Source organism: Entelurus aequoreus, linkage group LG19, assembly GCF_033978785.1.
Source record: "Entelurus aequoreus isolate RoL-2023_Sb linkage group LG19, RoL_Eaeq_v1.1, whole genome shotgun sequence".
In the NCBI taxonomy this organism is placed as follows: Eukaryota; Metazoa; Chordata; class Actinopteri; order Syngnathiformes; family Syngnathidae; genus Entelurus; species Entelurus aequoreus.
This window is the reverse complement of record NC_084749.1, coordinates 45,420,502-45,433,243: the sequence shown is the minus strand read 5'-3', so window position 1 is coordinate 45,433,243 and position 12,742 is coordinate 45,420,502. Positions and strand designations below refer to the sequence as shown.

Below are 12,742 nucleotides of genomic sequence, written 5' to 3'. Positions count from 1 at the left end.
GCCACCTGCCTTGACTCACATATGAACTTGAAGTGCCATCCCATTCCTAACCCATAGGGTTCAATATGGTGTCGCTTCACCTTTTGCAGCTATTACAGCTTCAACTCTTCTGGGAAGGCTGTCCACAAGGTTGCGGAGTGTGTTTATAGGAATTCTCCACCATTCTTCCAAAAGCGCATTGGTGAGGTCACACACTGATGTTGGTGGAGAAGGCCTGGCTCTCAGTCTCCGTTCTAATTCATCTCAAAAGGTGTTCTATCGGGTTCAGGTCAGGACTCTGTGCAGGCCAGTCAAGTTCATCCACACCAGACTCTGTCATCCATGTCTTTATGGACTTTGCTTTGTGCACTGGTGCACAGTCATGTTGGAAGAGGAAGGGGCCCGCTCCAAACTGTTCCCACAAGGTTGGGAGCATGGAATTGTCCAAAATGTTTTGGTATCCTGGTGCATTCAAAGTTCCTTTCACTGGAACTAAGGGGCCAAGCCCAAATCTTGAAAAACAACCCCACACCATAATTCCTCCTCCACCAAATTTCACACTCGGCACAAAGCGGTCCGAAATGTAGCGTTCTCCTGGCAACCTCCAAACCCGGACTGGTCCATCAGATTGCCAGATGGAAAAGTGGGATTCATCAGTCCAGAGAAGGCGTCTCCACTACTCTAGAGTCCAGTGGTGATGTCCTTTACACCACTGCATCCTTTGCATTGGACTTGGTGATGTATGGCTTAGATGCAGCTGCTCGGCCATGGAAACCCATTCCACGAAGCTCTCTGCGTACTGTACGTGGGCTAATTGGAAGGTCACATGAAGTTTGGAGCTCTGTAGCAACTGACTGTGCAGAAAGTCTTTGCACTATGCTGACCTCTCTGTCAGTTTACGTGGTCTACCACTTGGTGGCTGACTTGCTGTTGTTCCCAAACTCTTCCCTTTTCTTATAATAAAGCCAAGAGTTGACTTTGGAATATTTAGGAGCGAGGAAATTTCCCGTTTCTGTGGTGTATCCGTTATACAGTGCTCAACTCTGGGGTAGAGCGGAATATAAAATCCCCTGACGAGCAGGGAAACCTGCGAAACAGGCTTGTCGGGATGATATAGCCTCTGTGTTTTTTTTCCTGACCTAACGTATATATATCATTATATATATCATAAAATGACGGACGAGCGCTATATCACTTTTTTCATCCGGTAAGTAGTCACAGGGATCAGTACACAGGTATATGAAGACTTGCTAGACTTTTTGTGATGTGACAAAGCTAAATTAACGCAGTCATACACACGTGTTGTCACTTAAGTTGCTCTCTGTGGTGATTACTAATTTTTTTGCTCTAAAATTCTTTCATTTCTTTCAAAGATGCATCAAAAGGCTGATGGAAAAAATGTGAACGGATATTATGGGGAGTGCAAAATAATAAAGTCTGACATTAAGTTAGTTGTCATGACTGACTCACAGTGACTGATACAGTAAGTGGTTTTAAAGCACCAAGCACCTGTCAGCACAAGTTAAACAGTTGCCATGGAGACACGCACAGGTGTCTTACGTTGCTCACTTACAGTCTGAATAGAGAGTTATTGGCTTGACGCTCCCAAATGATAACCTTCCCGTTTCTTCCATTAAGGACATTTCATTTTATTGTCAGTCAAATGGGTGGAAAGAAGGTTTGGGTGAGGCTTTCTGCATGTTTCAACAAGTCAAACATAATCATTTATATATATATATATATATATATATATATATATATATATATACTGTATATATATATATATATATATATATATATATATATATATATATATATATATATATATATATATATATACATATATATATATATATATATATATATATATATATACATATATATATACATATATATATATATATATATATATATATATATATATATATATATATATATATATATATATATATATATTTTTTTTTTTTTTTTTTGTTTGTTTTTTTTTTGTGGAATAGCCTTCATTTCTAAGAACAAGAATAGACTGTGGAGTTTCAGATGAAAGTTCTCTTTTTCTGGCCATTTTGAAGGTTTAATTGACCCCACAAATGTGATGCTCCAGAAACTCAATCTGCTCAAAGGAAGGTCAGTTTTGTAGCTTCTGTAACGAGCTAAACTGTTTTCAGATGTGTGAACATGATTGCGCAAGGGTTTTCTAATCATCAATTAGCCTTCTGAGCCAATGAGCAAACACATTGTACCATTAGAACACTGGAGTGATAGTTGCTGGAAATGGGCCTCTATACACCTATGTAGATATTGCACCAAAAACCAGACATTTGCAGCTAGAATAAGTCATTTACCACATTAGCAATGTATAGAGTGTATTTCTTTAAAGTTAAGACTAGTTTAAAGTTATCTTCATTGAAAAGTACAGTGCTTTTCCTTCAAAAATTTCAATGTGACCCCAAACTTTTGAACGGTAGTGTGTATATATATATATATATATATATATATATATATATATATATATATATATATATATATATATATATATATATACACATATATACATATATACATATATATATATATATATATATATATATATATATATATATATATATATATATATATATACACTACCGTTCAAAAGTTTGGGGTCACATTGAAATGTCCTTATTTTTGAAGGAAAAGCACTGTACTTTTCAATGAAGATAACTTTAAACTAGTCTTAACTTGAAAGAAATACACTCTATACATTGCTAATGTGGTAAATGACTATTCAAGCTGCAAATGTGGTGGTTTTTAGTGCAATATCTACATAGGTGTATAAATTTATTATGGGTCTACTGAAAATGTGACCAAATCTGCTAGGTCAAAAGTATACATACTGTCAGAAAAATTGTATGCAAATTATCAAAAAACTTTCCGTTCTGAGTTCCCAATGAACAGACAAGAGGCTTTCTTTGTTGCACCAAGCAAAAGCTTGGAAAATTCCATTGTGTACGATGGGAGGAGACAGGTGGGGGGGTTATCTATTGTCATCGAAGACCCGCTCAAGCTGAATCCAGGACAAGCCCAAGCCAGAGGCATCTTTTTCTTTTGTTTTCAATGTGACCAAAAAAAGAGCTGTTTACATACCCCCCCCATTCCTTTGGAAGCAGATGTTGTTGTGTAAACAGGGCGTGGTGGAAGATTGTACAGAGAGTACAGTTGCCGCGTTTCTCCTCAACTGAGCCAAATTGAATTCTGCCCCTGTTTATTTATTTGCTTCTTGACTCGTTTAATAGATGTCATCAGTGTTTGAACCTGACACATACAGCAATGTTAATATTTGCTTACATGTCCCTTGGCAGGTTTCACTGCAATAAGGCACTTTTGGTAGCCATCCACAAGCTTCTGCTGGAATTTTTGACCACTCCTCTTGACAAAATTGGTGCAGTTCAGCTAAATGTGTTGGTTTTCTGACATGGACTTGTTTCTTCAGCATCTGACCACAGAACTTTCCTCCAGAAGGTCTTATCTTTGTCCATGTGATGTCAGATGAAACCAAAAATGGAGCTGTTTGGCCACAATACCCAGCAATATGTTTGGAGGAGAAAAGGTGAGGCCTTTAATCCCAGGAACACCATCCCTACCGTCAAGCATGGTGGTGGTAGTATTATGCTCTAGGCCTGTTTTGCTGCCAATGGAACTGCTGCTTTACAGAGAGTAAATGGGACAATGAAAAAGGAGGATTACCTCCAAATTCGGCAAGTATGCAGCTGAGCCGCATCAGAGTGGTCAAAGAGCCGCATGCGGCTCCGGAGCCGCGGGTTGCCGACCCCTGGTCTAGCCTACTGGTAATAAAGGCATGTACACGTTTTTCTAAGTCTTGAGCTGACATGAGCCCTCTAAGTCTTGTTACATTTTTGAGGTGATAGTAGGCTGATTTTGTTAGAGAAAAAAATGTGTCTGGGGGCCCGTGTATCTGTTTTTTACGAACACTAATACAAAACCTCACAATAATGTCTGATTGAATGCTAAAAACGTTATGACGGGAATGGAATTTAAAACATTTTTTACTGAATGAGACACCCAGAATGTACACGACAATAAAGAATCCATTAACTATGAACGATAAAACACTGAATATTGACAACATATTAATGTCACACCCCCTCTCTGATATATTTGATGTATCACTAAGCTTTAGAACTTGCTTGTAAAAATCTCCTTCCTCGTCAGTCCCTGACACCCGCATTTCAGGCTGGCCGCTCTAGAAACACTCTGTGGAAACGCTCCCCGCCCACACTGCTTGGTGCCTCGTCTGACCAGGCTGTGACTTAAAATACCATAGTAACAAGTAGGGTTGTACGGTATACCGGTATTAGTATAGTACCGCGATACTAATGAATTATATTCGGTACTATACCGCCTCTGAAAAATACCGGATATGACCAATGTATTTGAGGACTTCGAGTTTGGTGGTTGTTAGGCCCTCGACATTGAGTTGAAGCACTGACAGGCCTCGGTTTTCAACGGTCGGGATGACTGCCCGTCCGCCGGTCCTAAGCCTGCCGGCTCTGTTTGATTGATTGATTGAGACTTTTATTAGTAGGTTGCACAGTGAAGTACATATTCCGTACAATTGACCACTAAATGGTAACACCCGAATAAGTTTTTCAACTTGTTTAAAGGCCTACTGAAATTAAATATTTTTATTTAAACGGGGATAGCAGATCCATTCTATGTGTCATACTTGATCATTTCGCGATATTGCCATATTTTTGCTGAAAGGATTTAGTAGAGAACATCGACGATAAAGTTCGCAACTTTTGCTCGCTGATGAAAAAAAGCCTTGCCCCTACTGGAAGTAGCGTGACGTCACAAGCTGGAGTTCTGCTCACATTTCCCCATTGTTTACACCAGCAGCGAGAGAGATTCGGACCGAGAAAGCGACGATTACCCCATTAATTTGAGCCAGAATGAAAGATTTGTGGATGAGGAAAGTGAGAGTGAAGGACTAGAGTGCAGTGCAGGATGTATTTTTTTTCGCTCTGACCGTAACTTAGGTACAAGCTGGCTCATTGGATTCTAAACTTTCTCCTTTTTCTATTGCGGATCACGGATTTGTATTTTAAACCACCTCAGATACTATATCCTATGAGAGTCGAGAACGCGAAATGGACATTCACAGTGACTTTTATCTCCACGACAATACATCTGCGAAACACTTTAGCTACGGAGCTAACGTGATAGCATCGGGCTCAAAAAGCAGATATAAACAAAATAAATAAACCCCTGACTGGAAGGATAGACAGAAGATCAACAATACTATTAAACCATGGACATGTAAATACACGGTTAATGCTTTCCAGCTTGGCGAAGATTAACAATGCTGTTGCTAACGACGCCATTGAAGCTAACTTAGCAACGGGACCTCACAGAGCTATGATAAAAACATTAGCGCTCCACCAACGCCAGCCAGCCCTCATCTGCTCATCAACACCCGTGCTCACCTGCGTTCCAGCGATCGACGGAAGGACGAAGGACTTCACCCGATCATCCGTGCGGTCGGCGGCTAGCGTCGGCTAGCGCGTCTGCTATCCAAGTCAAAGTCCTCCTGGTTGTGTTGCTGCAGCCAGCCGCTAATACACCGATCCCACCTACAGCTTTCTTCTTTGCAGTCTCCATTGTTCATTAAACAAATTGCAAAAGATTCACCAACACAGATGTCCAGAATACTGTGGAATTTTGAGATGAAAACAGAGCTTTTTGTATTGGATTCAAAGGTGTCCCAATACTTCCATTTAACCATTGACGTCACGCGCATACGTCATCATACATAGACGTTTTCAACCGGAAGTTTAGCGGGAAATTTAAAATGTCACTTTATAAGTTAACCCGGCCGTATTGGCATGTGTTGCAATGTTAAGATTTCATCATTGATATATAAACTATCAGACTGCGTGGTCGCTAGTAGTGGCTTTCAGTAGGCCTTTGAGTCAGGGTCCACTTAAACTCGAGGTTTGGTTTCACAAGTTGGTATTGCACCACTTCTTGTTACTTAAAGAGGAGGCCACGTGGAGGCTGCCGTCTTCTCCTCCACCTAGGACCAGAGATGCGGGTATGGCTACGCGACACCGAGTTGGACATCTGACGTTACACGAAAGAAGAAAGTGAATATTTATGTATATGTGGTTCTTTTTTAGTGTGAATACATTTGCAAAAAAAACTTCACATCGTCATGATGAGGTATTTGTCTGTAGAAATAGGAGAACAAAAAATGGATGCATTCCATTTTGGAATAAGGCTGTAACATAACAAAAATGTGTAAAAAAGTGAAGCAGCGTGAATACTTTCCGGATGCACTGTATGTGACGTGGCGACCTAAACTAAGCTTAAAATAAACATATACGGTGGTGACGTAATTACCCCGGACGTGTCTTCTTGACGGTGCTGTCTCCAGTTGTGTCCTGTGTCACTAAACATCAACAGGTAGGCCGTCAGCCAATCGGAGCTGCCGTAACGTCCCTGCGTGGCGGCAGCTGCGATTTGGGTCCTCTTACCCAGGTCCACTTCCAGCCATTGGTGTCTGTCTGAGAGGAAAGGAGACCAACCTCCAGCTCCTGCAAAGAGGAAGTACGTATCACTTACCCTCATAAAATACTGCGTGTGATAATACACGAGTAAAACATATGTAGTCAATCTACACTTTTCAGTACATGTTTTCAAATCTATGCTGTTTGTTTAGGTCAGGGGTCGGCAACCCAAAATGTTGAAAGAGCCATATTGGACCAAAAATACAAAAACAAATCTGTCTGGAGCCGCAACAAATTAAAAGCCATATTACATACAGATAGTGTGTTATGAGATATACATTGAATTAAGATGACTTAAAGGAAACTAAATGAGCTCAAATATAGCTACAAATGAGGCATAATGATGCAATATGTACATATAGCTAGCCTAAATAGCATGTTAGCATCGATTAGCTTGCAGTCATGCAGTGACCAAATATGTCTGATTAGCACTCCACACAAGTCAATAACATCAACAAAACTCACCTTTGTGCCTTCACGCACAACGTTAAAAGTCTGGTGGACAAAATGAGACAGAAAAAGAAGTGGCATAAAACACGTCCTAGAAAGTCGGAGAAAGTTATAAATGTAAACAAACTACGGTGAGTTCAAGGACCGCCAAAATTAGTAGGACAAAACAGCGCTCGCCAAATACTCGAATCAGTGAAGCATGTTTAATATAAACAGTGTGCTTTATAACAATTAGGGAGGTTTGTGTCATGTTTGTCCTCCTACAGAAACCATATTAAAACAAAAAATATATTTTTTCCCCCTCATCTTTTTCCATTTTTCATACATTTTTGAAAAAGCTCCACAGAGCCACTAGGGCGGCGCTAAAGAGCCGCATGCAGCTCTAGAGCCGCGGGTTGCCGACCCCTGGTTTAGGTAATGTGCTTCTACACGTAGGACTGTTACACAAAAACTGGCAAGTACAAACCAAGTGTTTTGTTTCTTAGAATTGTTTCACTTATAGAAAACAAAAAGATGCATTTTCCCACTAACATGCACAAATTACTAAAATACAGTCGCGATCAAAAGTGTACATACACGTGTAAAGAACATCATGCCATGGCTGTCTGGAGTTTCCAATCATTTCTACAACTCTTATTTTTTTGTGATTGGAGCACATACTTGTTGGTCACAGAAAACATTCATGAAGTTTGCTTCTTTTGTGAATTTATTATGGCTCTACTGAAAATGTGAGGGTCAAAAGTATACATACAGCAATGTTAATATTTGCTTACATGTCCCTTGGCAAGTTTACCTGCAATAAGGCACTTTTGGTAGCCATGCACAAGCCTCTACTGGAATTTTTGACCACAAAATTGGTGCAGTTCAGCTAAATGTGTTGCTTTTCTGACATGGACTTGTTTCTTCAGCATTGTCCACACGTTTAAGTCAGGACTTTGGCAAGGCCATTCTAAAACCTTCATTCTAGCCATTCCTTTACCACTTTTGACATGTGTTTGGGGTCGTTGTCCTGTTGGAACACCCAACTGCGCCCAAGACCCAACCTCCGGGCTGATGATTTTAGCTTGTCCTGAAGTATTTGGAGGTAATCCTCCTTTTTCATTGTCCCATTTACTCTCTGTAAAGCACCAGTTCAATTGGCAGCAAAACAGGCCCAGAGCATAATACTACCACCACCATGCTTGACGGTAGGATGGTGTTCTTGGGATTAAAGGCCTCACCTTTTCTCCTCCAAACATATTAATGGGTATTGTGGCCAAAATGCCCAATTTTTGTTTCATCTAACCACAGAACTTTCCTCCAGAAGGTCTTATCTTTGTCCATGTGAAGTCAGGTGAAACACAAATTGAGCTGTGTGGACAATGCTGAAGAAACAAGTCCATGTCAGAAAAGCAACACATTTAGCTGAACTGCACCAATTTTGTCAAGAGTGGTCAAAAATTCCAGCAGAAGCTTGTGGATGGCTACCAAAAGTGCCTTATTGCAGGTAAACTTGCCAAGGGACATGTAAGCAAATATTAACATTGCTGTTTGTATACTTTTGACCCAGCACATTTGCTCACATTTTCAGTAGACCCATAATAAATTCATAAAAGAAGCAAACTTCATGAATGTTTTTTGTGACGAACAAGTATGTGCTCCAATCACAAAAAATAAGAGTTGTAGAAATGATTGGAAACTCAAGACAGCCATGACATGATGTTCTTTACAACTTTGGACCACAACTGTATGTATTTAGGTACACTAAAGTGGCTGTTGTTCACATCCTCTTTGTAGTCCTGAGTGAGACCTACATAGAGGTTTTTGTTTCGTGTCTCTACGATATTCGTACTGGGAGTTAGAGGAAGTTGTGTCTGAGTTCACATTGTCATTATAGGGTATTGTGTGTAGAATTTTGAGGACAAAGTAGGAGTAATTGCATTTTCGTTGTCATTTTTGGCACCGGAGCAACTTTAGTGCTGCGGGTCTTTGAAGGCTCGTAAAATCAAAACGGTAGCACTTATCAAAAATCCGTACAGACAGTTTAATCAGAAGGGTTCAATCTCTCTCCTGTAGCAGTTTGAAGCCGAAACGACAAACGCGCTCAGAGGAGATAACGTTTGATGCTTGGTGACCGGTTGTAACAAAAAATGTTGTTTTGAAGGAGGAATAGCAAACTTCCTGTTGATATTTGCTGAAGGATGTCAATCTATGAAATGTAGGTCTAGGCGAGACCTACATAGAGGTATTTGTTTCATGTCTCTAAGACGTTCGTACCGGAAGTTACAAGCAGTTTTGTCTGAGTTTTCCTCTGAGGAGCAGTTTTTTCTCTGTTTTTCTCAAAAATTATGTAGAGCACAATTTTGAGTTTTGGGGTTCGGTTTTTTTTTAGATCGCAATTTCCACCAGTCCCGATGTGTGTGAGAAGTTTGGTGAGTTTTGAAGTATTTTAAGGGGGTCAAATTACAACTCAAAAATCAAAAATGAGTGTTTTTTGGAATTTTTTGTCTTGAACGGGGAATTGCCAACTTCCTGTTAATTTTTGCCCGAAGAACTTAATTAATGAAAAGTAGGTCGAAGCAAGACCTACATACAGCTTTTTGTTTCATGTCTCTACGACATTCCTACTGGGAGTTACAGGCAGTTTTCTTCCTAGGGGGCGCTAGAGAGCAATTGTGATTTTTGGGGTTTGGTTTTTTTACCAAAGAGTTTTGTTCGCGTTTTTTTTATGTTCACTTCACTATTCCACACTACTATGGTGGAGTTGCTAGCTAAAGCGTCATCAAACTGTAAATTATTATTTTTCTATACAATCCTACAAACTAGATTTTCCTATGTGAAAATGGCTTTGGTGTGATGGATTTCTTGAAGTTCTTATTTTCTGTTTGTGCTGATGTCATATATGTTGAATACAGCCAATATACTGTGGTGGGGGATCATGTTCAATAACCCTCTGAGGCTCTGTCAAAGTGTCCTCACGCAAGGTTTGTGCAGATTTGTTGTCAGTGCTTGGTAAACTTGAGACTCCATAGCACCCCTCTGCACTGGCACATCTCGCCCTACGCACATCACTTCTTTTACAGCAGCTGCACCAAGAAAGCCCAAAGAAAAGAAACCTCACACTCAATCCTTCCAGCTGCTTTTAGAGTGGTTCATTTAACACAGCTCCCAGCTTCCAACATGATTGTGCACCAGTGCACAAAGCCAGGTCCATAAAGACATGGACGACAGAGTCTGGTGTGGATGAACTTGACTGGCCTCCACAGAGTCCTGACCTGAACCCGAAAGAACACCTTTGGAATGAATTAGAGTGGAGACTGAGAGCCAGGCCTTCTCCACCAACATCAGTGTGTGACCTCACCAAGTCTCTATTGGATTTTGGAGCCTTAATTAAGCCTAAATTCGCAGCAGATTGCAATGTTTTGAGGCTTGTTTTTTAAAAAAACAAAAAACATTAAATTTGTGATTTTATGAATTTGTAAACGTAACCTCAAAAGGCACATTAAAATGTATGTTTTACTCGTTTATACCACACAAACTTAAAAGTAGGGCCGTAAAAGCACATACAGCCACCTACTATTTGAAGAACGCTGCACTATTGAATTCTACAAAGAATTTGTAGCAAGTACAAGTGTATACCTTTTAAAAAAATACGTACACTACCGTTCAAAAGTTTGGGGTCACCCAAACAATTTTGTGGAATATCCTTCATTTCTAAGAACAAGAATAGACTGTCGAGTTTCAGATGAAAGTTCTCTTTTTCTGGCCATTTTGAGCGTTTAATTGACCCCACAAATGTGATGCTCCAGAAACTCAAATCTGCTCAAAGGAAGGTCCGTTTCGTAGCTTCTGTAACGAGCTAAAGTGTTTTCAGATGTGTGAACATGATTGCGCAAGGGTTTTCTAATCATCAATTAGCCTTCTGAGCCAATGAGCAAACACGTTGTACCATTAGAACACTGGAGTGATAGTTGCTGGAAATGGGCCTCTATACACCTATGTAGATATTGCACCAAAAAGCAGACATTTGCAGCTAGAATAGTCATTTACCACATTAGCAATGTATAGAGTGTATTTCTTTAAAGTTAAGCCTAGTTTAAAGTTATCTTCATTGAAAAGTACAGTGCTTTTCCTTCAAAAATAAGGACATTTCAATGTGACCACAAACTTTTGAACGGTAGTGTGTATAAATATATTTAAATTGTTGAAGGATATTTCGTTGCGGTATTGAAAAGAAGGTAAGAATACATGAATTGTCAAAGCCCATTGTGCCTTGCTTTAATGCTATTTTTTGCACCGGCTGAGTCAGCCTTGTTCCTCGTGTTAATGAGGCCAGCGCTAATAAGTGCCTCAATGACAGACGGCACCACTGACAGCACAACAGGAGAGAGCGGACACTGTGACCTTTGTTGGGTTTTTTTAATATCGGAGTAAGAGGCAGGAAATGCAGGTGAGGAAGAGAACAGGCCGTAACGTGGAATAAGGTCAAATAATGGAGGCTGGGGTAGGAAATAATGAAATACTGTATTTAGTGGGACTATGTTAGGGAGGACTAGTATTGCTTTGAGATGCATGCAACCTGCTCAGAGGCAGGACAAAGGTGAGCTGCTCCACCATTTTTCTGCATCCTTTGCATATGGGTGAATTTACGCTCTTGAACGCATCATAATAATCCCCTCAATTGCCCCCAAAAACGGATTAACTGGCTGGACTATAAAAACAATATGTAAACATGGATACATATGCTAAAGTATCTGCATCATGCTCACTCTCACCTGGATGGTGGGAAGGGCACTGTGAGGATCATGTTCTTTGGTTTCTCCAGTGCCTTTAACACCATTCAGCCAATTCTGATGAGTGACAAGTTGCTCGGGATGGTTGTCAGTTCATCCATTGTCTCCTGGATCACTGATTACTTGTCTGACAGGCCCCAGTTTGTGCGACTGGGGAGCTCCGTGTCGGATACTGTGGTCAGTGGTGTAGGTGCTCCACAGGGGACCGTCCTGTCTCCTTTCCTGTTCACCCTGTACACCTCAGACTTCCAGTATAGTTCCAGGTCCTGCCACCTGCAGAAATACTCTGACGACTCTGCTGTGGTCGGGTGTATCGGAGAGGGACGGGAATTGGAGTACAGGACACTGATCGCTGACTTTGTGGAGTGGTCTCAGGCGAACCATCTGGTCCTTAATGTGGACAAGACCAAGGAGCTGGTCATTGACTTCAGGAAGAGAGTGACCCCGGTGGAGCCCATCAAGATCCAGGGCCGGGAGGTGGCAGTAGTGGAGCAGTACAAGTACCTGGGAGTCCACTTGAACAGCAGACTGGACTGGAAGGACAACTGCAAAGCTGTTTACAAGAAGGACATGAGCAGACTCTTTTTCCTGAGGAAGCTTAGGTCCTTTAATGTGTGCAGCAAGCTGTTGGAGATCTTTTATCAGTCTGTTGTGGCCAGTGCACTGTACTTTGCAGTGGTTTGTTGGGGGAGCAGCACCAGCAAAAGGGACTTGAACCGGATTGACAAACTGATCCGGCAATCCGGCCAAACTATTGGCACACAGTTGGAGGCGTTTGTGTCAGTGAGGGACAGGAGGACACTGGACAAACTGCTGGCCATCACGGACAATCCTGCCCACCCGCTCCACCTGACAATTAAGGGACAGCAGAGTTCATACTCCAACAGGCTCCTTCAACTTCCTTCCCGCACTGTGCGATTCAAGAACTCCTTCATTCCACACTTCACTCGCCATACAGCAATAGATGATATCTGC

The 12,742-nt window shown here is 41.0% G+C and overlaps 1 protein-coding gene across 1 annotated transcript in view; it reads right to left on the bottom strand.

The window, feature by feature from the left end:
* LOC133635399 (contactin-associated protein-like 4) overlaps window positions 1-12,742 on the bottom strand; it is a 207,247-nt gene that overhangs the window by 156,978 nt on the left and 37,527 nt on the right. The window contains exon 3 of the mRNA XM_062028564.1: window positions 6,379-6,572. Within this exon, the coding sequence (XP_061884548.1) occupies window positions 6,379-6,572 (194 nt within the window). The remainder of the gene's footprint in view (window positions 1-6,378; window positions 6,573-12,742) is intronic.